General features: G+C 42.4%; 2 protein-coding genes across 2 annotated transcripts in view; both read left to right on the top strand.

The window, feature by feature from the left end:
- Positions 1-8,367: 8,367 nt before the first annotated feature.
- LOC123168481 (1,4-alpha-glucan-branching enzyme, chloroplastic/amyloplastic) lies at positions 8,368-14,367 on the top strand. The gene is made up of 7 exons (XM_044586368.1): positions 8,368-8,551; positions 8,660-8,740; positions 9,140-9,344; positions 9,443-9,512; positions 9,719-9,985; positions 10,089-10,956; positions 13,699-14,367. Exons 1-7 carry the CDS (start codon positions 8,465-8,467, stop codon positions 14,053-14,055), a joined length of 1,935 nt encoding a protein of 644 aa, XP_044442303.1. The 5' UTR covers positions 8,368-8,464; the 3' UTR covers positions 14,056-14,367.
- A 1,735-nt stretch (positions 14,368-16,102) lies between these two features.
- Positions 16,103-25,877, top strand: part of LOC100270653 (1,4-alpha-glucan-branching enzyme, chloroplastic/amyloplastic) — a 28,702-nt gene continuing 18,927 nt past the window's right edge. Inside the window, exons 1-9 of the mRNA XM_044586367.1 lie at positions 16,103-16,192; positions 16,290-16,361; positions 17,596-17,803; positions 17,912-17,981; positions 18,090-18,356; positions 18,462-19,371; positions 19,667-19,783; positions 19,940-20,002; positions 20,679-20,780. Coding sequence (XP_044442302.1) covers positions 16,118-16,192; positions 16,290-16,361; positions 17,596-17,803; positions 17,912-17,981; positions 18,090-18,356; positions 18,462-19,371; positions 19,667-19,783; positions 19,940-20,002; positions 20,679-20,780 — 1,884 coding nt within the window. The 5' untranslated portion in view covers positions 16,103-16,117. The remainder of the gene's footprint in view (positions 16,193-16,289; positions 16,362-17,595; positions 17,804-17,911; positions 17,982-18,089; positions 18,357-18,461; positions 19,372-19,666; positions 19,784-19,939; positions 20,003-20,678; positions 20,781-25,877) is intronic.

Here is a 25,877-nt window from a genome sequence, read left to right as displayed (position 1 = left end):
ATATTCTCATAACTATGCTCAATTCTATCAATTGGTCGACAGTAATTCGTTAACCACAGTAATACTTATGCTCTTGAGAGAAGCCACTAGTGAAACCTATGGCCCCCGGGTCTATTTACCATCATATTAATCTCCCGTCAACAAGCTATTTCTGGCGCCGTTTATTTTTGCTTTCTTTACTTTTAGTCTTTATCATAAAAATACCAAAAATATTATCTGATCATCTCTATCAGATCTCACTCTCGTAAGTGACCGTGAAGGGATTGACAACCCCTTTATCGCGTTGGTTGCGAGGTTCTTATTTGTTTGTGTAGGTGTGTGGGACTTGAGCGTGGTCTGCTACTGGATTGATAGGGCTGGACGTACGAGCGAGCATTTTAGCTCGGCTCGAAGCTCGTTCTAGCTCGGCCCGACTGGGCTCGGCCCGACAACTAAAAAGGACGAGCCGAGCTGGAAATATAGGCCCGTTCAGCGACCGAGCCGAGCCTGTTTTCGCTCGGTCCAGCTCGGTGGCCCGTTTCGTCGCACACTCAAATTTTAAGATTCCGCAGCCCAGCGCTACACGAGCAGGCCAAGCCCAATACAAAGCAAACCGCTTTTCTCTGACCTACACGAGCAGCACGCACCCATGCACCCCATCCAGCACCATCCCCGCCGCCGCCGCCGCTGCACCCATCGGTCGCCCCCAGCCTCCCTCCTTGCAATCTCTTCTTCTTCCCGACGCCATCCATCGATCTGCCATTCTCTTTCCAAGCAAGTTGAGGAGGGGCTGACGTTGCGGCGGCGCTGGGCAACATGCCGCAGGGGCACCTGGGGCAGGACAACGCGACCACGCTGGACGCCGCGCCGACGCATGCCGTCGTCGGCGCGCACACACGCACGCCGGTGCTCGCGCGCTACCCACCCACGTCCTTCTCTGCTCCTAGTCCTCCCCAACGTTGGCCGCTGCGTTCCCGAAGCTGTGCCGCCACACTGCCCACGTCACTTGCCGTCCCGTCACGAGCCGCTCGGGTTGGACCGAGTCAGTGAAAAAACGAGACGAGCCACCCATATGCAGCTCGTTGGTTTCACGAGCCGAGCCGAGCCGAGCCGCTCCAGAGCGAGCTAAAGCGTGGCTCGGACCTAACTCGGCTCGGCTCGGCTCGTGTCCAGCCCTATGGATTGATACCTTGGTTCTCATAAACTGAAAGAAATACTTACGCTACTTTATTGCATCATCCTTTCCTCTTTAAGAGAAAACCAACGCAGTGCTCAAGAGGTAGCACCCGTCCACCACCGCGCGCTGCCGCCATCAGCCGTCTGCTTCGACCGACCGGCGGCCGCCGATACGACGTCTCCTGGGCGGTGGGGCGGGGCCGGGCGCGATTCCGTTGCTGCGACCCCAAGTCGTTGAGGAGCAACATGAATCGGGCTGGGCGCACCCGTTCCTCTGCTCTGATCTTCTAGGCGCGGTTGGACGCGGGCCGTCCGCCGTTTGGTCACTGGCACCGTTGCTCTGCTCTGCTGTCGTCATCATTGGTGAGGAGCCCGGTTCCATCAGTAGCGTCGTCTTCCAAGGGACACCACATTCTGGTTTGCCACATAGCTTACTTCACTGCTACTGAGTCTGGACTAAGCTTCTCGATGTGGAGATCATGTAATCATGTTGTTCTTCAGTAATTCTTCGTTTGCTGATACTAACCACACAGTCCACTGCCTGAACGTCTGTGCAGCCCCTCAACTGACCCACACTTTTATCTTATCAGTTGCCATTTACGGCCATCCAATAAACTATTCTCCTAAAAATCAAAGAAACCCTTCTGCTGAACGTCATTGATGATTGACACTTCACTTCCTCTCCCCATTATGTCCACAAGAAAATGATGGATTCCCATTTAAATTGGGTGCTCCACAACTCATTTCATTCCCGTCGTCCTCCATACGGGTGGCCGTTTTGCCATACTACTCATACAGCTACTAGTGGTGAGCAACTCCCTCCAATGGTTCCGTCATCTTAAATCCACCCCATGAGCCCCTCTCCCTTCCCAATCCGCTCGTGGACCATGGCGATATTCATGCTCCACCATCACTGTTATGACGCCGGGAATAACAAGGCTGCTGTCATGGGATGTTGATAGGCCGAAGAGGAGAATGGTGACAGTAAGGAGGCCAGTACAAATCTGCACCTCCTAAATACAGGTGAGTCTCTGCCGCCTCAAGCTGATTCCACACCCTAGCTTTCGAATTTCTCATGTGCCATCGTTGCTTTTGGACGTAGGGATTTTGGTGTAGGGATTTGCCTGCCGTGTCTAGGTTATGTTTGATTCGTCTAATCATGGTGTTCATGCCCTTAACTCTGTTTTGGCAGGTTTCAACGACATTGGACATTTGGGATCAATATTTTTGTTTTCATCCCTTGCTTCGTGTCTACATAAGTACATAATGATTTACGTTTTCTGTTCTTGCTGCTATGAATTTGCATGGAGGAGATACGGGTTGCTGACAGAAATTAGAAGAGCAATTTCTACCGTAATTTGGACATTGTTTCTTTCAAGGCTGCAAATGGAATACCTCACATTCTTTATTCCAAAATCAGGTTTGTTAGCTCTCTTTCAGTTAAGCCTCCCATATTATTTCTGTTTTTTTAGTTATTTCACATTGCTAAATCTGCAAAAAATGATATGTTATAAGTACAGTTTCAGGTGTTCTAGAAAGTGGAATTTTGGAATTTTGATCTTCTGCTGCGAGAGAGCAAAAAACTGTTTGTCCATTATGCTACAATTGTTGTTTTATAGACCCGGTTCATGAATCCTAAGTGAAATGTCTTGCTTCGTTATGCTACTGCTTGATGGAAAGTTCATGCCTTGGCCGATGGAAAGGTATGCTGAACTTGCTATGATGTAGCCAATGGAAAGTTCATTTTTCCATGTACTCATATATCACCAGCATGTGTCAGTTAGTTCATTTTCCTCATATGTTTCTACCGCACATTAATACTATTTTCCGGCTATGCCTATGGATTTTAAGTTCTGGAAATAGGTAATGCTGATAAGGCTGTCAAGCTTTGCATGTAAACTAAACATGCAGAAAAATTTAGTGTCACCTATACTAAAAAATCATGCCCATCACACCATTTTTTCAGTTTGTAGTAGTGAGCAGAAAAGTAGGAGTGCATTTTATTTAGCTTCAATTGGTTCAGATATGATGCCGAACAATTTTGTCTTGAAAGCCATTTGTAGATACGTTAATTTTCCGTGCAACATTGCAAACTAGCTTTTCTATTTCTATATTTTATTTGTAGGCCATTATGTTACTACTAAGAATGCAAAGAATCTGAATGGTAAAGATTTAAGCTTATCCTCATTTGTCCAGCTACCCAGGACTTCTTAATGTTGCCGATTATTGTCGTCTCAGACTCTGAGTTGACTTCTTAACAAAGATTATACCACATATAATGTATCATATTATTGATTCAAATTAGTTTTCTTCTTTTCTATGTCGATGTTACTCTAAAAATCCTTGACACATTCCCGCAGCAACGCGCGGGGCATCATCTAGTTTAAATTAATTATTGTTACTCATGCAACAATTATCATGTTACATTTGTGGAACTTCATCTTGTGGTTTTCTCATGTATTATAAAGATCATATTTTTATTGTGTTACCATGTGCTTGTTGTAGTAGCTATCATAGTGTTGAAACCCACGGTTATGCATTGGTTTTAAACCCTTGGCTCAAAAACAGCAGCCTATTCCCTTTTTCTTGTTTGCTTTAGTCGGTATTCAGTGAAAGATTAGGCTGGGTAATTACAGTTACCAATGGTAAGGATTGTCACATGAACTTTCCTTTTTATTGAGCTCGAAAAAGCAATGGGTGGGTTGGCTGTGAAATGAGAGTAAAGTTTTTTAGTTTAGTAAGAAAAGTGTATTGGGTTTAAACCAGTTTGAGTGGAAACATAGCGGCTTCAGTTTTGGTTGGGATGAAAATGATAATTAAATGGGTATGGTTCAGGTATAGTTCAAAGAGATCATAGTATGGTTCAGGTATGATTCAGTTTTGAAACCATTCTCAGATTTACTGCCTTCCCACTTTTCCCGATTTTGATCATGTTGTGCTTATGATTTGAGAAGATGGGTAGTGAGGAAAATAGATCGCACCTATTTATACCAATATTTTTTACTTCTTTATAACCCATTGTTGTTAAATTTACACTATAAATGGCACAACTTTCATCACGCAATCTCAACAACAACTTTTGCACTATGTATAACACCGATTAAGACATAACATATTAATGTTTAAACTCAAGTTTATTGATATAAAATTAAAACTCTATCATTACAAATACACCGATACAATAATTATGTCTTAATCTAGACAAAGCATAAAACAATGAAAAATAATATTCATATAAAAAATATTGTGTCACTTTGATTTATTGTGTGTGTTTGGGACTTGGTTGGGGGGTGCATGTGCTTATTTGTGTCTATACTAATATATATAAATATCTTGATAGACAGTTCTACGATCCACGTGACTTAACAAATATTGCAATAAAAGTCTGATACAAGTTTGTAGAATAGGAAGTTTAGATTAGTTTTAACAAATATATATTTGAAAAACGTACAAGGTGTCAACAAGAAGTATGAAACTAAATTCCCCTCTAGTCCTTGCTACTTGGCATTGTTTTCCACCCTTCCATGGAAAATTCTTCTATTTCCAATTGGGTTCAATCTACATATGGCTAGCGTGCCTATCTAGTTTTTGCAACTAAACTAGGAAAACCACTTAACCGCTAACAAATGGAAACCAACCCAACCTAGATGTACCCAAATTTGTGCATTTGAGATGGCTTGAAAACTTACTATTGTACTTGTTGATGCAATAATTTGCCTCGTTGTGTTTTGGAGATTGTTTTCAAAAACAGTGAGGGACTAATGTGTTTGCTAGTGCACATAGAGACTATAGGTCCCTGGAGTCAAGAGGATTTTGGTACAAACTCCGAAGATAATCACCTGCATAGTAGTGAAGATTATGATCGAAGATTATGCGTGAGGAAGTTGACCCCCAAAAATTGCTGAAGTGAAGCAATTGCTTCGGGGCCTGGTCTGAATGATTTGAGTGCGGCTGGGAAGAATGAAGACGGAGAAAAAACGTAGTATTTTCTTTCGTAGTTCATTTCCTCATTCTTGAGTCATAGGACCATCGGACTACCAAGAGGGGCATAGTGTTCGAAAATTTTGTTTCTCTGATGGTAAACCGAAACCTATGAGAGTTGAGAGAAATCTCTTTGTGTTCCAAACCATCACTTGCCAGCCAGAGACGATTGATCTTCTGGGTTGTGAGAGATATGCTTCGGACCGAGGAGTCAAGTTACTTGTTTCTCAAGTAAAGTTGTTGGGTGCATTTGAATTACGTCCGTTGGAAACATGTCAGTTGGTCATTGGCTAGTTGTCACGTCCAAAATGGTCTTTTCCCTCTCAGAAGGACCGTGGTTGTAAATAGCCACCCCACTCCAATGTGGACTGTTGACTACTCCGTGTCATGTTGACTAGTTTGTTTGAGCACCCACTCTCCGAAAGATTTGAGTTTAAAATCCATCGAGAGAAAACCCAAAGCCAACAAATTAGATACTGGTTTAGCATCACATAAATCTATGTTTAGCATGCTCCACCTATTACTCTTGAGAGCTGCAAACTCTCTAGACGGTTAGGTGTAAAGTTCCTCAGTAATCAAGAGTAATTGTGGTTAACGAAGACAAAGTCTGTGAAGGTTATGGAAGATCGCCTCAAGTATCTACCCTGAGGGATCGACACAAGTTGACGAACTTGTTGTCGAAGAGTACAGGAGGAAGAGAGTTTATCTTCTGTGATAAATCACAAGCCCATCCAACCAGACATATTTCTTTTGCAGAAGAGTGAATTGGTCTACCAAATCACTTGTAGCCATCGTGCATCACTGGTTTCGTCTTAACCCTCTATTCCTTCGGTTGTTTATCCTCGGTTAAGTTTCAGTCATGTGATTTCTCTTTGGTAGTCATACTTGATGTGATTCAGTAATTTTATTTTGTTGTCTTGTATCTGTTTAGTACCCTTATCCGCTGCAATGTTCTAAGAGATTTGAATTTCCTGAAAGAAATTTTAAATCTCCCATTCACCCCCTCTGGTGGAAACCAGTACCAAAAAGCAGTGAATGTGTAAGCTGGCGTGACATAGACATATACATCATGTCCCTATAGGTAGGGAGGTTCTAGGGTGGATTTACTTGTTGTCCTAACCTATGCTCGGCAATACTCAAGAAGATTTATATCGGCCTAACTCATATGTAGTGTTTTCCGTTCGGTGGTAGTGAGACAATGATGTCGTCGTCGACCTTGTTCTCTCTCCCATGACATTTCTTGGTATCATTGCGAGGCTGGTGGAAGATTATATGTGCCCATATTTGTCTTAGTCTAGCGTTGTCTTTTGCAGGTTTCTCTTAGTCGTAGTGTCCTGCAAAGTGAACAACGTGATTTTGCGTCTTGATGCTCTGGGTCTGGCATTTGCTTATGCAAATTTGTCTCGGTCATGTTGTCCCGCGGAGCAGACCACGTGGTTGTGTGTCTTGGTATTCCAGTTGATCCAGTTTTGACCAACGAAGGTTGGCCAACCTCGGCCTCATCAGGAGCGTGTGAGATTTGTATTTCCCAGGTCCGTACTCATCGACGTTTATTTCTCCAGGGCGGCAATTTTCTATGTAGATCAACCACGACAAGTAATCTGGTCTACATCGACGACTTTCCTGCTGATGCTTCTACAAGCTACTGGGTTTGAACAAGTCCGCTTCACTGAGACGGAGATTCATTGATGGCAATGAGCTTTCTTCACGACGCTTCGCCGATGGATGCAAGAGTAAGAAGAGTTGGGCACCCCATGACAAGGGGGTATTTCTCAAATTTTATAAGGGTGCTTTTGAAAAGGTCTATGTTACTTAATATATGGTATTTAGCCTTTCCGCAAAACAAAATGAAAGTATGATGGACTAAGTTATATATTTCTTAACTGAATTATGGTTTTCGTTAGAAAGATAAAACAAAAACTAATACATTATTTTCAAATTTAAAATAAATATAAGTTTTAGCTTAATATCTAACAATACAGATTCATAACATGCATATCTTAACACACTAACCATCCCTCTTTCGCATGTACTGAGTGTATCCTTTCTCTCCTCCCTATAAGGTGAAAGAACCATGACCCAGTTTCCTCCTACATCTGTCGGCGAGGCCACGGGCTCTCTCCCGCTCCGACGGTAAGTTGGGGAGGGGACCCCAGTTCTCAGCCTCAGCTGTGTAGTTGGGGTCAGGATATGTGTTCCCTTGTCGTCGTTTAGATGGCAGTGACGTCTGCAGTTGGAATAAATTTCCACCGGTCCTGGCTCCATCTTGGCGACGCCATGACAAAAAGGTCGAGGGATCCATGTGACTTTGTCTTTGGTTGTTCCCTTGGTGCAGTAGATCTCGTGTCCCTTGGTAAGCCGGTGGTGGTTTCCCTAGATGGCATCGTCCATTTGAGTGGGAAGGCGACAATCCAAGAACTAGGATGTGGTCTGTGTATGGCAGTGCATGTGATATGCCTCGATGACGTTGTCGACAAGCAGCGGTTCCACGATAGAAGGAGTACTGGGACGTCGCCCAGTCGACGCGTCATAACGACTTTGGTTCCGCAACCGACGGGCCTCTCAATTGGCTTGCAAAACACTAGGGACTTTCTTGTATTTTCCATTTTTGGAGGGATGTTCAGCAAATGTTTTTGGACTCATATCTTCCCTCGCCCTTTCTAGTGATTCCACTTGCGCGTGTTGTATCACGACTTGTGATCATGTGATAAATGAATAAGTGGCAATCTTCTTTAAAAAAAACAATACATATTCATTAGGTACGCCAAATAAGGCACCTAGCCCGACAACCGACTCAAAATCACTTTTTCGGGTGGCTTGGCATAATAGTAGCAAAGTAATAGCTGAAACAAGAGATTCTCTAGTTCAAATCGTATTTTCCTTAATGCTAAAAATTCATCAGAACATGATCATATGATATCCAAACAAGGAATGTCACTATGCATCCTGTCTGTTCTAGAAAGGCTCTCTCTCTCTCTCTCTCAAACTTTTTTTTCTTCAGAAACCTCTCGCAATGTCGCAAAGTGAATTTTTTTAGGCAAGTCGCAAACTGACGAAAGCTGGGAGAGAGGCACGTGAGGGCCCAGACTTTTTCACTGGCTTTACCGCTTGCCTGTTACGCACGGGCACTCCCCGACCGTCCACGTGGCACCCGGCCCGCCCGGGCCCACAGATCCGCCTCGTCTTCCTCGTGCCTCCCCTCGTCAGTTGCTACCACTCTGCACTCCACTCTCCCGTTCCGTCTCCGGCGCCACGCTCCTCCTCCGGCCGCTCGAAAGCACGCCGGGCCACGAGCTCCGCCGACACCCCCGCCGTGCCGTGGACGACGATGCTGTGCCTCGCCTCCTCCTCCTCCCTGCCCTCTCTCCGGCCGCGAACCTCTCCCACTGCCGACCGGCCCGGTCCGGGGAACTCGGTGAGCAGAGATCTGTTCTGTTTTATTCTTTTAACGTTCTCCTTTATGCTTGCCCATGGCGAGGTTCTTGACGGCCCTGATGCGACGATGCTGACCGGTCGCCTGCAGGGCGGCGGCGGCGCCGGCGGCAGTGTGCGGCTGAGCGTGGTGTCCGTGCCGTCTTCGCTTCGCTGGTCGTGGCCACTGAAGGTAAACCTCTTCTCTGCCTATCAAGATCCGCTGGAAATCTTGTGCAAAATGTAATACGGAGTACTACTAATACACCGGAATTCGTCCACTAAACACCGTTTTGGGTCTAAAATGTTTCAACAAGTGGATGTGATTTCAATCAAATTTCTTTATGTATGTGGGATCAATACATAGAAGTATAACCTCTGATGCAGTATAAAATTTCAGACGTGCTACTTGTTATACAACCGAAATGTGCATAATCTGTGATGAATGTATCAACCAATTAGTTGCTGCATTTGTGACATAAATATAGTTAACTGATATAGGCACATGATTATCTGCTGTATCTCTACTACTGCTTGTTCAGTTCTAATCTGCCGCTCGCTTTAACTGTCATTAGTCGTTCATATATGCAAGGCCAATAGCAAGATTTCTGTTCCCGAGACTGCGCGGGAGAACAAAACTGTGGCAACAGAAGATGGTGTCAGCCACCTTCCAATATACGATCTGGACCCGAAGTTGGCCGAATTCAAGAACCACTTCAACTACAGGATGAGAAGGTATCATTACCAGAAACATTTGATTGAGAAACATGAGGGAAGCCTTGAAGAATTCTCCAGAGGTTAGCTCTTGTTCATGCATTCGAGATGCTGGTATTTGTGATGCCCACAGCACATAGTAATTAACTCTGTTTCTGGCCTTTGGTGTGAACATATCTAGGCTATTTGAAGTTTGGGATCAATGCAGAACCTGGTGCGACTGTATACCGGGAATGGGCCCCTGCAGCAATGTAAGTTCAAATATTGTCATGCAGCTACTTGTTAATGGTCCAGGGTTAACGTACAATTAAAACAGGCAGATCCATGATGCACTACAGAGAAAATATGATCTGATTTCTTGTTTTTTTAAAGGTGATTTCTTATTTTCGACAGTACTTACTTCTCACTATCTTTAGTAGATCCATGTACTCACTTGCAAGGCTTTACTTTATTGTAGGGAAGCACAACTTGTTGGTGACTTCAACAACTGGAATGGTTCTGAGCACATGATGACAAAGGATAATTTTGGCGTCTGGTCAATCAAGATTTCTCATGTCGATGGGAAACCTGCCATCCCTCACAATTCCAAGGTTAAATTTCGATTTAGGCACGATGGAGTATGGGTTGAACGGATTCCTGCATGGATTCGTTATACAATTGTTAATACCTCTAAATTTGGAGCTCCATACGATGGTGTTCATTGGGATCCACCAACTAGTGAAAGGTCTACCTTTAGTAACTTGAGAGCAGGAAACTTAAGTAAAACCAATTAAAATAAAGTAAAATAAATAATGCCGTGACATGATATTTTTATCTTTGTTTAGCAGGTATGTGTTTAAGCATCCCCGGCCACGAAGGCCTGATATTCCACGTATCTATGAGGCGCATGTGGGGATGAGTGGTGAAAAGCCTGAAGTATACAGAGAATTTGCCGACAATGTGTTACCACGCATAAGGGCAAAGAACTACAACACAGTCCAGCTTATGGCAATCATGGAACATTCCTACTATGCTTCTTTTGGGTATCACGTGACAAATTTCTTCGCGGTTAGCAGCAAATCAGGCACTCCAGAGGACCTCAAATATCTTGTTGACAAGGCACATAGTTTAGGATTGCGTGTTCTAATGGATGTTGTCCATAGCCATGCAAGCAAAAATGTGACAGATGGTCTAAATGGCTATGATGTTGGACAAAGCGCACAAGAGTCATATTTCTACGCAGGAGACAGGGGCTATCATAAACTGTGGGATAGCCGCCTGTTCAACTATACCAATTGGGAGGTCTTAAGATTTCTTCTTTCCAATCTGAGATATTGGATGGACGAATTCATGTTTGATGGCTTCAGATTTGATGGGGTCACATCCATGCTATACAATCACCATGGAATCAATACGTCGTTCACTGGAAATTATAAGGAGTATTTTGGTTTGGATACAAATGTAGATGCAATCATTTATATGATGCTGGCTAACCATTTAATACACAAACTCCTGCCAGAAGCAACTATTATTGCTGAAGATGTTTCAGTCATGCCAGTTCTTTGTCGGCCAGTTGACGAAGGTGGAGTAGGGTTTGACTATCGCCAGGCTATGGCTATTCCAGAGAGATGGGTCGACTATTTGAAAAACAAAGATGCCCAGGAATTGTCAATGAGTGGAATATCACAGACTTTGAATAACAGGGACAAAGATCAGGTATGTTCTTTCTCATTTGTTGTTGTGCATGGGTGCATGTTTTCTCGGGTGGGGTAGCTATTCTATGGACTTATGGTTCAAAGGTGGGGGACTTTCTTTGCATGTTTGGAAATTTTAATAAATGTAAACACTTGGGTAGATGACTTTAGGTACCTTCTTTGCATAGGCTATCACAATTCTGTTTAGACAAATGATCATAGTAACCACTAAGCATCTACTCCCTCCATCCCAAAATAAGTGTCTTTGCTTTAGTACAACTTTGTACTGAAGTTGTACTAAATCAAAGACAATTATTTTGGGACGTAGGGAGTATTACGGACCATAGCATGTCCAAGGATCCAGTGTTGTATATCATTGACTTCGTGTTGGTCTGTTGAAACGACAACTTTAATCTTCACACAAATATTCAGTCTATTGTTGGCCATAAGACTATGAAGTTTCTCTGGATGGGCATGGAAACATATGTTGGTATGTCGGACTTGGAACCTGCTTCGATCATCTATAATTGATCGTAAAAAATCCACAACTTTGGAAGCTTTTGGATGACTCAAACCATCCAGGGTTGCCCCACAAACTTTAGAGTGACAAGTTTCAGGAAGAACTCAAGGGAAATTCAAAAGAGGCCAAGTGGAATCACAAATCTACTGTTCCTTTTTCTCTCACTCGAATCAAGGATTGATGGTTGTAGAGGGAGGATAGAAGCTCAGAGTGCTCAACAATGATAGAAAGCTAATGTGTGGTCGCCTCCTTCAGTTGGGGAAGAATGGCAACCTTTCGTATGGTCCTCGATTTTTGAACGTTACTCGGCAATCCAGATCAGCTTGTAGCCTCCCGTGCATCCCAGATATCTTGGGTCCTTCTGGGAAATACTCTCTTAACTTGCAGGATTAAGCCCAAACCTAGACCCCCCCCCCCCCCCCCCCACCCACACACACACACAAGCAGGTCGGGATGTTTTGGGGTCCTTTTGCTGGCAAGAATGGCAATTCCTCAATTCCTAGGGTATCTTTTGGGGTTTGTCACAAGGCTTTTTCGGAGTGTGTAGGATTTTGTACGTCGTCAATCTCCACTCTTGTCTGGTAGACTCCTGTCAATAGTACAGCTTCCCTATGACTCAAAGATATGAAAAAAAAAATCTACGATTAAATTTAAAGACGTAGTCTTCTTTTATATTGTTTTCCTTGAGTGGTCTCTAACCACCCTTGCTTCATTTCCTTGGGACTAATAAACGACTCATCCACTCCAGAATATCATTAGTACCCCAATAACCCGTCATTATCACCAAATCCTACTTTTGGGCTAAAGATGTCATTTTAGTTGGCAACTGGAACAAGCAAACAGATAATTTTTTGGAGTTGTCACCTCAAAGAAGCAAAACTATCTTTCTTTAAAAAAAAAGACACCCAAAAGGCATCTTAGATCCGATAATTATCAACAAAAATAGTACAATGGAATGACAACTAGACACAGAATGACAAGAAGAAAATAAATTACCTTAAAAGTCATACTAGCCCCCTTCTTCAGATTGTACACCATATTTCGGAGATTAAAAATTGCACTCAACCGACAATAAAGGAAAGGGATGCCTACAAACACCCTCGCCATACTAGGCTTTAAAGACTGCAATAGCCACTCTCTGCTTGAGAAAAGATCTAAAACACGCTGAAGAAGCATCGGTCGGTGCATCACCCCATGCAGTACAAGAGTTGGAGATACCAAATCATGCCGTAGAAGAACACGTAAGAAGATGTCGAAGTTTCTGCACAAATAGCCAACCATTTGCTCTCATTGATAGGCACATCAATTGTCAAAATCCGAAGACAGTCAACAAATTTGGCGACGCAAACTCTTAGAGGCCCTTTATCGGTGCCTAATCGAACGTCGTTGATGTAGAGACATGCTGAAGAGACCTTATTCCAACATGCCATCACCGCCAACACTCCGTTGATGCAACCAGGTATACAAAAGTGAAGGAAAAGAAAAATGAGACAGATGGGTCCCCACTCCTCTTGCCGTCGATGAGGCCACTGGAGGGGGAAGAAGAGCAGGACCGAGGCGATGGCATGGAGGAAACCTTTGACCAAAAAATGAGCATGCAACACTATGACTTTCCAGGGCATCACCCATTCTAATACTACTCTCATCCAAGCATGCTTAACTTTGCTATTCTGATGGGATCCGTTGCTTTACTGTTGGTATAAACCTCGAAGAAGCAAAACGATCTTAGACTCAAGCATATGACTATTATCTTGTAAATGTGTGTCCCTCTTGTATTATTGTATATAAACTCTTTATCATGTTAGAGCAACTTTGCATCATGTCCATAGGCCAATGATGATGTTTAAAACCTTGGCATAATGAATGTTTGACGATGCTTTGCTTTATGTGTCTGCGGATATATGAAAATCTTAAAACTCAAGCAACACAGAATATGCATTCATTTGATGTCCAGCAATGTATAATGTGAGGTCTAGGTTGGTAAGTGTTGCTACGTTTTAGACGTACAAGCACATAAAGTCTAGGCAATCCTTTCTAAAAAGAGTATATCCCTATTGGTCTAGATGCATCGTGTCATTTTAAGCTAATGCAAGTTCAAGTATAGAAATATAGCTTCCCATGTCTAATTGTAGGATGCAAAATATTTAATATTTAATTTACCATATAGAAGTTAGTATGTTTTTCATGATTCACTGTTGTAACTTATTTCAACCTTACTCATGTCTAGTAACTGAAACTTAATAGGATGCAATTGAAACTACGATTGCACAACATACGACCCCAAGATCAACATTTGATGCCGTTTCCGAGATACCCTCCCACATAAGTCCCACAAGCACCTTTGAACATAATTCCCAATTAGAGACAAGCCCATCGAAGTTGCCAATTATTCAAGCGCTTGAGGCTCTACTACTGGCTGAAAGACAGGGTGCAGCTGCACTCCGAGATGCAACTGACATCATGAGGAGGCAAATAGAGCAATCAGATGCACTCCTCACCAAAACCAAACAAGAGATGGATGAAGTTAGAAAGAAGCAAGCAAAGACCGACCAAATTCTTAGGCTTCTAATATCTGGAGCTCAGGGTAATCCCACTTCATAATCTTAGTTGAAATGTTGGTTCTCTTTGTGGGCTTGTCATGTGAAGATGTGTATGCATGAACTATTAGATGTATGTCAAACGTATATGAGTGTAATACGGGATGAACTAAAAATTATTGATTCTCCAAATTACTTACTGACAAAAATGATGTGGAGGTGGCAATGATGTGGATGTGGAGCCTATGACGAGAAAAAAGATGTTTCATCCAAAAAAATCATCTATGACGCGACATTTTCATTGTGGAGGTGGCAATTAATTCCATGTTGTAAGCAGAATATGGAGCGTGCACCTTCTCTCTATGGGGAATTCCCAATAGACGCAGGACGAGAAGACCCAATTTTTTGTATGTATCTAAATAAAGACCCAATTTGTGTATGTATCTCACTGTTTCATGAAACTTACGCGTTGATTTTCCTTTTCGGATACTGGTGTGTCTCTCATGGCGAGTGGTGATAATGTTTTTTCTCAATGGTGCATCATAATACTAACAAAAAGGAAACCGCCCCCTCTCATGTTGCCCCACCTGCAACGGGGAAGGAACCCTACCCGCCGTCTAACCCCCCTCCCCCAGTCATCTCCCCTCTTCCTCCCATGACTCCGCCAAAGGGCACGGCTGGGCTAAACCCGACGGGCGTTGCCGGCGGCGGGGCGTCCTCGTCTCCTCGCAAGGTGGGATCGATGCGGGGCGGTGCTGCCGATGCAACACATGTGTAGGGTCATGATGGTGTGCCAGGGCGGTGATGACGCAAGAGGGAGGTGATGACGCAAGGGGGTGACGGCGGCGTGATGGGCTGCGTGGTGGCGGTGCGTGCCTGGGGTGGCAGCGGCGGCGGGTGCGGCTGGATGTGCCCTGCGGGCGACGGGAGCTGCGGGCGTCCATGGATCTGGGTGGTGGAGGCGGCGGCGCAGTGGTGGTGGGTTGGGCTTTGGAGTTTCCAGCCGGGAGGCGCAATCTCGTACAAGCAACTTCTCTTTCACTTTCGAAAAGTAGCGAAGCGGTGTCAGGTTACAAGCATGCGAGCCAGTTTGTTCTAGCACCTCATTGGTCTAGCAGGCTAGGGTGGCTATGGGCAGCCGATGCGGGCGTCTTGGTATTGGGTCGACAACTAGGTAGTGGTCCACGGTAGGTGGCGGCAGAGGCTGACGAAGGCGTGGGGGGTGGTGATGACTGTCGATGCAAGGCTACCCCCCCCCCCCCCCCCGTTCTAGATCTAGAGTGGCCAGATCTGACGGGGCACTGGTCGATGCTCCATCTGAAGTGACACGCGTCTAGTCGTCGTGCAGGGCGGGGCGCTGCCCCTGCCTGATCTGGATATCCCCATGAGCGTCGGGTGCTTTTTACCAGAGGGTGCCATGGCGGCTGTGGCATTCTTCCGCTCTTCTATTATGGAGTGGGCCCATGGGTTCGATGGGAGGTGACTGCTTCCCTTCCTGGTGAGTGGCGTCAACTCGTTTTGGCATGGGTGAGAAGTTTGGCACATGATGTTGGGACAGCGGCCTCAGATGGTGGGCTACCCGGTCGACTCTCCGGTGGACTCCCTGTGTGTGTATAGCGGGACGAAAGCCTAGTTTCTTTCTCAATCCAATCTTATACTCCCTCCGTCCGAAAAATCTTGTCCCTAACTTGTTTCTCAAATGGACGTATCTAGCACCAACATTCATTTGAGGGACAAGTTTTTCCAGATGAAGGGAGTACGTTGTTCTACAACCTGCCCTCGCTATCTGACAAAGCCTGTATTTATTTTTCTGCTGTTCTAGACAAGTGAGGGCCCAGGCTCGCCCAGAAGTGTCGTGCGCACTACTCGTCGTGTGCACAGCAGTTTCGTGCCTAGAAACAGCACGGGCTCTCCCCCGCCGTCCACTCGCACTCTGGCCCCGTCGTCCTCGTGCCTCCAGCTCGTTGCTTCTACTCCACTCTTCTGCCGGAAGCGGCCAAGCAGAAAGAAAAGCTCTTCCGGCCGTTATAAGGCACACGCCGGGTCCCGAGCTTCACCGAAGATGGGACTTTCGTCCGCCACCAAGGCTGACAGCTCCACCGCCCTCGGTTGCGCCGTCGACGACGATGCTTTGCCTCAGCTCCTCTCTCCTGCCGCGCCCGTCTGCCGCTGCTGACCGGCCGGCTCCCGGGATCATCGCGGTGAGCCGAGATTTGTTATGTTTTACTAGTTGTTTCTGCGTTCTCCGTCGGCATGGCCCCGGCGAGGTCCTGATGCGGTGGGTCTCCTCTCGAGCAGGGCGGCGGCGGCAAGCGGCTGAGCGTGGTGCCGGCTGTCCCGTTTTTACTTCGCTGGTCGTGGCCACGGAAGGTAGACATCGTTTCCTTCCTTATTTCTGGGCAGGATACTGCTTTGGGTCTGGGTTCAGCAAGTGAATGAGATTCCCATTATATTTCTTTACATTTCTGAGATTCATATTTTATCCTGCAGTATTTGAAGTTTTCAGCCGTACTACTTGTAAGTTTTTCTTTAGGGGTACTATTTGTAAGTTGCAATACTACCTAAATGTGTGTATATACGTATCATGTCAAAATAATTGATTGTCTGATACAAGCCACATGATTATGTGCAATACCAAAAATATTGCTCTGTGTCCTAGTCCACCTGTGCGTACAGTCGGATCACACATTCTCTGACGACTTTTTGGAGATATACGTGTCCCTTTTTATTGTTAAGTGATGACTAACATACCTATATAACTCTTAACTTATTTGAACACATTATCCAATATCGCCCCCATATCTTTTGACTTGTTTGGATTTTTTTAATGTGCCTCAATGTGTCATTGAAAAAATATGACGTAAAAATCACAAAGATCAAATCTTCATGAAGTAAAGAACAAAAAATCTGACTTGTGTTAGGAAACAAGTTTAGTATTCAACATCTTTCTTTTTTAGAGCACCAGGGATTGTTTTTCACTAAGGGTGAATTATTATTATTATTTGCATGGAGTTGACATGAACATGTGAAATAATAGTTTGGTTAGTTTATATATTTTTTCACTATTGTTAATATCCTGGAAGTCCTAGTGATGTGCAAAAATACAAGCATGTCTTTTTTTTTAATGACCACATGGTATGAAGTGATATGGTAGCATTATTTTAGAAGCAAGTAGCACTAAAAGAACCGAAAGAAAACTACTTGTCCTAGACTCTGCTAAGCTTAAGATCCAATGGTTTTCAGCATAGGTGTGGGTGGATCCATGATCTAGAAACTCATTTCAGAATTCTGTGCAATACTAACCAAATAATTAATTCATGGATACTGGCCACACATGATCATTTGTTGTATCGGTACTACCGAGCAGCCGACACACACTAGCCGAACATGGGACGACACTGTGATCCAGCGGATGGCCTTCACTTTGTGCCACGCATGTACGGTCAGATCAGTACCATCGTGCAAACATCGGCCGCACACCGTCGTGTGTATAGCAGCGGTCTTGTTGTATCCCCATTGCTTGTTTAGTCAAATATGCCACTTGCTTTTACTCGCAAACAAAATATGCCACTTGCTTTAGTTAACTGTAATTCATTTATGGAAGGCCAAGAGCAGGTCTTCTGTTTCCGTGACTGCACGAGGAAACAAAATTGCGGCAGCAAATGGATATGGTTCTGACCACCTTCCCATGTATGATCTGGAACCAAAGTTGGCTGAATTCAAAGACCACTTCAACTATACGATGAAAAGGTACCTTGAACAGAAACTTTTGATTGAGAAACATGAGGGAGGCCTAGAGGAATTCTCTAAAGGTAAGCCTTTGTTCATGCATTCAAAATGCTCACATCACGAAATGACTTGTTTATACCAGTACAGGCATTATATCTAGCTCTGTGTTTCTGGCCTTCAATGTGATGTAGGCTATTTGAAGTTTGGGATCAACACGGAGCATGGTGCATCTCTGTACAGGGAATGGGCCCCTGCAGCAGAGTAAGTTCAACACAGAGCATGTTGCCATGCAACTATCCGTCAATGGTACACCTTCAGTATCTTTAGTTGATCCTGGTATTTACCTGCAAATCTCCTTTATGGGTTTAGGGAAGCACAACTAGTTGGTGACTTCAACAACTGGAATGGTTCTGGCCACAAGATGACGAAGGATAACTTTGGCGTTTGGTCAATCAGGATTTCCCATGTCAATGGGAAACCTGCCATCCCTCACAATTCCAAGGTTAAATTTCGATTTAGGCATGATGGAGTATGGGTTGAACGGATTCCAGCATGGATTCGTTATGCAACTGTTACTGCCTCTGAATCTGGAGCTCCATATGATGGTGTTCACTGGGATCCACCAACTAGTGAAAGGTCTACTTCTAGTAGCTTGAGAGCAAGAATTCGAAATAAAGCCCAATTAAAATAAAATACAAAAAATAATGCAGTGTTATGATAGTTTTATTGTTCATTTTGCAGGTATGTATTTAACCATCCTCGACCTCCAAAGCCTGATGTTCCACGTATCTATGAGGCTCATGTGGGGGTGAGTGGTGGAAAGCTTGAAGCAGGCACACACAGGGAATTTGCAGACAATGTGTTACCGCGCTTAAGGGCAACTACATACAACACGGTTCAGTTGATGGGAATCATGGAACATTCTGACGCTGCTTCTTTTGGGTATTATGTGACGAATTTCTTCGCAGTTAGCAGCAGATCAGGCACACCAGACGACCTCAAATATCTTATTGACAAGGCACATAGTCTTGGATTGTGTGTTCTGATGGATGTTGTCCACAGCCATGCGAGCAATAATGTGATAGATGGTCTCAATGGCTATGATGTTGGACAAAGTGCACACGAATCCTATTTCTACACAGGAGACAGGGGCTATAATAAGATGTGGAATGGCCGCATGTTCAACTATGCCAATTGGGAGGTCCTAAGATTCCTGCTTTCCAATTTGAGATATTGGATGGACGAATTCATGTTTGATGGCTTCCGATTTGTTGGGGTTACATCGATGCTATATAATCAAAATGGTATCAATATGTCATTCACTGGAAATTACAAAGAGTATTTTGGTTTGGATACCAATGTAGATGCAGTTGTTTATATGATGCTCGCGAACCATTTAATGCACAAACTCTACCCAGAAGCAATTGTTGTGGCCGTAGATGTTTCAGGCATGCCAGTTCTTTGTTGGCCAGTTGATGAAGGTGGATTAGGGTTTGACTATCGCCAGGCTATGACTATTCCCGATAGATGGATTGAATACTTGGAGAACAAAGGTGATCAACAGTGGTCAATGAGTAGTGTAATATCACAAACTTTGACTAACAGGCGATATCCGGAAAAGTTCATTGCGTATGCTGAGAGGCAAAATCATGTATGTTTCTCCCCTTTGTTGTTGTGCGTGAGTGTGGTTTCTTTGGGGTGGGGAGGTCATTCTAATGTCGGGCACTTTCTTTGCGTGGTTGGCAATTTTATTAAATAAACAATTGGGGATGGGAGGGGGGCTTTTAGTTACTTCACAAGCTCCAGATAATAGCACAAGCCATCACAGGTTCTAGATAATTGTTGGGAGGGGAGGGGGCAAGGATTCCCATTTGTATACAGCCAACTTTGTGTTCATCTATTTGAAATAACAACCGTATAGTTATTTTTACCACATAAATTTTCAGTCTATTATTGGCAGCAAGACTATGGCATTTCTCTTGATGGGATGGGAAACGTATTCCGGTATGTCGGCCATGGAGCCTGATTCACCTACAATAGATCGTGGCATTGCACTTCAAAAGGTTAAATTCCTATTAAGTATTCGTGAATTTAATTGTTCTATCTAGTTCTAAGTATTGCATTCCTTCTAGCTTTACTTAGATTTCTGGCTAGCCCTTGAAGATAAGGTGTCCTAGTCCCTTTAGGTAAATATGACTTACTGTGTTACAATATTTCAGATGATTCATTTCATCAGGATGGCCTTTGGAGGTGATAGCTACTTAAAATTTATGGGTAATGAGGTAATATCTAGTGATGTGTAAAAACTTGTTATCGATTAATCTATTTCATGATTCCTTCAAAATTGTTTTGTGAGTACAAGCATTTTCCGCAACTGATGTAAACAAGATAGAGATATTTCTCAAGTCCTTATTATCATTGGTTAAAAAAGTCGTCATTCTGATGGTAATGTTTCACAAATAAGGAAAGCTTCTAGCACAAAATTAGCAGTATATATCAAATAATTGACGCTATCCCATAACATTTATATTTCTTTTCTGATGCGCAATTACGTGCAGTTTACTTTCAGTTTGGTCACCTATAATGGACTGAGTTGGTCTCAAATGTCCCTTCTAAAACAGCTGATCATTTTGTCAACGTGGAAAATCAGTTGGGCTCAAATTTCCTTTCGAAATTGCCAATACAATGATCAAATATTTTTATCTTTTTTGGTGGTGGAACAATGGTCAAACATTGCCTGTGTTTACCTACTATTTTTCTCGATTCTTACATGTTACTAATATGTAGTACATGCATTACCGATACATAAATTGGCACTGTATTTTCCAAAATTTATTTGAAGGCTGCATTATTTTGTTGGCATGAAGTTATTTTTTCAATACATTTTTTATGTTATGGTTAGCTTTTCTGCAATACAACATTTTATTGATTTGTCACCTAATATATAAATTTGAACAGTACATGAATGCATTTGATCAAGCAGTGGACACGCCCAGCGATAAATGTTCCTTCCTATCATCATCAAAGCAGACTGCCAGCGACATGAATGAGGAAGAAAAGGTACTTAACTATACAATCTTCAGTCAAGGCACTTGTTTGAATCATTTGTTTCACTCTTATACTCTTTAGAATAGAACCACTAACTTGCTTGTGCGTTTAATGTGACTGAGAAAGGTGAAACCGTATCCATTTCATATGAATACTTGTTGTGTCAAAATGGCCTATGCATTTACTACATCACGGTTATTTGATTCGAACGTGTAGATTTGGTGTCCGTCTTCAGTTCTTATCATAGTAAAACTTATGCAAGAAAATGATTATGCACTGCTCATTGTTCCTTTTCTCCTTTTGTTTTTGTTAAAGTTTTGCTCTCTTTCCTTTTGTGTTTCCCTTTTTTCGGGTTTGGGGCCACCTCTGGATTACTAGGATATGTTTCTAACATGTCAATTCTTAATCTTTGATGATCTGGTTCCTGCGTACCTAGGTGTGTGTAATTCTTGTACATATAAGAACTCTGTGTGATAATATCTGCTTTTGTCAAAGGAGCATCCATTATATGGTCTTGCGTGGTCTACCGACATTGATAGAATACACAACACGTACAGTTCCGCCTTTACATAAGTCTCTCTCTCAGAAAGTGTTCGAACCTAATCGCTTTCACAAAGTTTCATTCTCCATATATATTGTTGCAACCAGTCTTGTCGACTGTCCTGCCCTACGCATAGTCTGGATGACCTCAACGATGAGCCGGTTGCAGCAAGGAGCCATTGCCCGCCTCAACAACAGCCCTACCTCCTGAGGAGGCAGTGCACACTTACCTTGCCTCCTTCCTTTCTTTTTGTTGCTTTAGCTCACTATGTAGCTAAAGAACGAAGCCATGATATAAAAGAATCAGCAGATGTTTAAACAATGAGGTACCAGTTCTGTCCCTCATTTGTGCCCTGAGCATGCAGCCACACCTCGCAAGCTGTTAAGTGGCATTGCAGGGGCAATCTTCTTCCCGTTTTGTTTCATCTCCAGTTGTTTGGAACCTTTAGACGGACGACGACGCGAGCAGCTAGTTGTTTCTCTCCATCATCAAGAGTCACCAAAAGCTTTGAACAGATGGCGACCACTTTGCACTAAAAACAGCACCAGCCACATGTACAAAACATAAAATAAAAAGAAATAAGCAGTTGTAGAAAAGGTACATTTTAATGTTTGTTTTTTTGGTACACAAGCTAGTGGATCACAATAAACATCTTCCAAGTAACAATGGTCAGATGCGTACGGGCTCTCCTGGACTGTCAACTAGCACAACACCCCTCTCGATCATCTCTCCTCTTGTGAGCTTTCTATGGAAAAACTATCCCCTCTTTTACTCTGGGCCAGCTGTTGGCTATGGTGTTGTCTTGAATGAAAGAAATAAACAAGCCACCAATGATTTTAGCGTTTTCTGTTCATGGATGCAATCACATGCACGTAGATGGCTGCAAAATTTTTTTTTTGTAGCTTTTAGTTTCTTCAAGCCAAAGACTATATATTATGCTGTAAAACACGAGCACAGGATTTTAGCACCTGAGCTCCAGTAAGCTCTTTAATTTTAGAAATATTAAAAAACATAAATTAATAAGTTAAAGGATCCAAAGAATTTCTACTAGAATGCACTCCAAGCTGCCTGTTAGATATTACGAAAAATATTTCAAATGCCGCCTGCAAAAGAAATATGGTGATCTAAAATAGAAATAATGAAGATGATATTTGAATTTAAAAGTGTAGATCATCAAGCTTTGTTTCTCCCTTGAACCTCGCGGATAAATGCTTCTCCCAGCCCGCTAAATTTTGTTCATTCATCCATAGTGTATTCTCATATCTACACGTGATAGTTATTATGACGCATGTACATATTTTTTGTGTGTGTTTCTTTTCAAAATAAAGAAACCACTTGAGCTCAACTACCAAAATAATTGCCTAGAGAACCCACATAACAACACCCGACCTATCTCTCGACGATGTTTTCATCAGTCCCTCGTTTTATTTGGTTCTCTTATTCTCAAATGAAAAAGAAAACAATCACTAGTGTTTTCATATTCTTCCTTCGGTTCTTCTCATTCGCCTTGTTTTTTTGTTATTCGCAAAGCTCAGGTTTGCCAACTTGTAGACTAGTATATCATGTCTTGTTTATCATAACTTCTCTCTACCAGTTGTTGATTGCATTAAATTAACTGCTACAAAAAAGATTCATGATTATGTTGGTCTAGACGCGATGTATGCATGTACCAAAATAAAACGCTTATTACGATAAAATCATAAAATGGTATGGTGAATCGAAAGCTTGAAAGGAAATTATGCTCATCGGAGTCCTTGGTATCTAATGTTTGATCTCATCGCGGCATATCTACTTCACATATATTTTGATGCAAATGTTTGCCTCTGTTTACAAGTATGACTCCCTAGTAAACATTTACTACTTTCTTAACTAGTAAACATTATATAATAAAACAAACAAAATGCTCCAAACTTGTGAGATATAGTAAACATGCAAAACACAATAAGCACATGATGTACTTGAGACACGCGATGCAGTTGAGATGATACCGTTGACACATGCAAACACGGGTGACTGCATCTTTGTATTCTCAAATGCACATTTGTCTTTTTGTCAAGGCAAATTTGTGCTTCTCAACTACATCTTTGTCGTAGTCAATTGCATCGATATCAACTACACCCTTTACTCAATTTTATAGGATAATGTGCACTTCATAAAATATTTTTTAATGCTCTATTTCCAACAGATTTCAAAATATATATTTTGCTCTTGATTAGTTTTTGATGGTGTGACTTGTTAATTTTGCTAAAGAAGATAAATTCGATATATATTGACATCAGTAAAACAATGACCGAGATGATTATCGTAGGTTGAACTTGATACTTTTGTAATCAAACTTGAAGTCATCAAGATCAGAACCATAGCATATTTAGGTCAACTAGGGACATAAAGACCTAGGGAATAAACCGACGTTTGCAAATGATATATGTTGATTTTTGGCGCATTATATTTATAGTTTAATGTGGTCCTCAACATCAATGGGATTACATGGTTGCCTTCTATTAAAATCAAATAACAGAAAATTTCACAATATTTTGAAAAATCTCTTATACAAAGACAAAATATACTCCATCACTATCTTCCATTTTCATAAGAATCTACTCTACTCATGAATCGTGCTTCTTCTAAACCAAAGCCTAATCACAAGCGGTTAGCTTAATCAATTTTGAATTATATGACACTTTCGAATGTGGAGAGAACATATCATTCACAAAGTGCTCTTCCTTATTTATAGTAATTTTTCTTACTTCCTTATAAATCACTGCCTTTAAATCGATGCTTGCTTTTTAACACAAATACATTTTTCATCTTATAATTGAAACGGCTATCAGTAACTATATATAACAAAACATAGCACATAATAGCATTAACAATGTTTTATGCTCGGAATTTCATAGATATATAATGTAGCGACCAGACCTCAAACAGTCTAGTCTCTGTGCATCAGTGTCATCCCTGGATCGGTAATGCTGACACGCACAGTACTTTGAAGGATATATAACAGAGTAGCAATCACACACTTATTACATCGAATAGTTCAAGAGAACTCAATACAATAAATATGGCTTAAGGCAATCTAAAATACGATAACAGCGGAAGGCTTGGAAGATAAAGTGAGTCCATCAACTCCAACGGCATCACTGAGTATAAGACCTCGACCTAAGGCTCCTTACTCGTTGCCTGAAAAGTCTGCAACATGATACGTTGCAGCCCGAAAACGGGTCAGCACATGGAATATGCTGGCAAGGTAACACATAGAGAGTAATGAACAGAATAATGATATCACTACATGCATATTTGGCTGGTGGAAAGCTCTATGGTTACAGTTTTGCGAAAAGCCAATTTTTCCCTACCACAAAGGAATAAATTTTATTTAACTATCATGGTGGTTGTTAAACATTGAGAAGGTACCTCCAACTCAATCCCAATTAAGAACATGATTAACCCAATCAAATTAAATAAAGTAACATGATGATGAGATTCACATGATAATCCAAGAATTAGATACTCAAGATGTCCATAACCGGGGACACGGCTAATCATGATTAGTTTGTACACTCTGCAGAGGTTTGTGCACTTTTCCCCACAAGACTCGATCGCCTCCGCTTGATTTCTCGCACTACATGGTGTTTGAGAAACGGATGACCGAGACACAGTCTTTCAGAAACACTACTCTTTACTCCGGGTGGACAGTTACACCTACTTTCCCCTACATCTGCTAGCCCACCTCTTCAAGAGGTCATGTACCTACTCAACTATGCTAGAGCCCATAATAGCTTGTGGCTGCACACGGAAGTTTCTAGCATGAATAATCTCATGATCCCTTTGAGTCTGGGTGGCGGTCCATAGAATGATCACACGGGTACTCCGGGATATCCAAAAATACAGACAACACTGGTTTCTCCAGGTGCCTCAATCCACCCAGATGTAAATTAAAGTAGCCACCTTAAGTTGAACCATAAATTAATAATCTCACATCTGTCATGAAGAATTCACTCAAACCCAATCCACGTCTACGAGCATAGCATAGCATAGCAATATAAGCAAACGTAGAAGTAACTCCCAAAGGTTTGATAGTAAACAGGACAATAGGTACTACCTCATCTACTTCCCAAAACCCACATATTAATCAGATCCTAATCATGCAACTGTTTGAGGATTGATCTAATGCAATAAAACTGGATGATGAAAAGTATGATCAAAGTGTTACTTGCCTTGCTGATGATCCGTGAAACCTAGAGACTCGTAGTAGCACGCTTCGCACTCCGGGTACTCTATCGCAAACAAACAATACATACATAAGAAATCAAGCAAGGTGCACGAAATAAAACTCAAAATAAGAGATCTAACCAGAAAGTTCAACTTAAGAACTCCGGTTTGCAAAAAGAATCAATTCAAACGAAGCAACGAAGGTCAAACGGCGAAAGAAACAAGCTTCGTTTACTAATCTGGATCTAAGTCAAATTTTGTTTGAGTTGGTTAAACGGAAAGAGAATTTCGAGACGAAACTCTAGACGCTTGAATTGCCTGATTCCGATAAACGAGCGAAAAGTTATACTAAAACGAAA

Source organism: Triticum aestivum, chromosome 7D (genome assembly GCF_018294505.1).
Source record: "Triticum aestivum cultivar Chinese Spring chromosome 7D, IWGSC CS RefSeq v2.1, whole genome shotgun sequence".
Lineage (NCBI taxonomy): Eukaryota > Viridiplantae > Streptophyta > Magnoliopsida > Poales > Poaceae > Triticum > Triticum aestivum.
The sequence above is the reverse complement of the archived record's forward strand: the minus strand, read 5'-3'. Positions and strand labels throughout refer to the sequence as shown.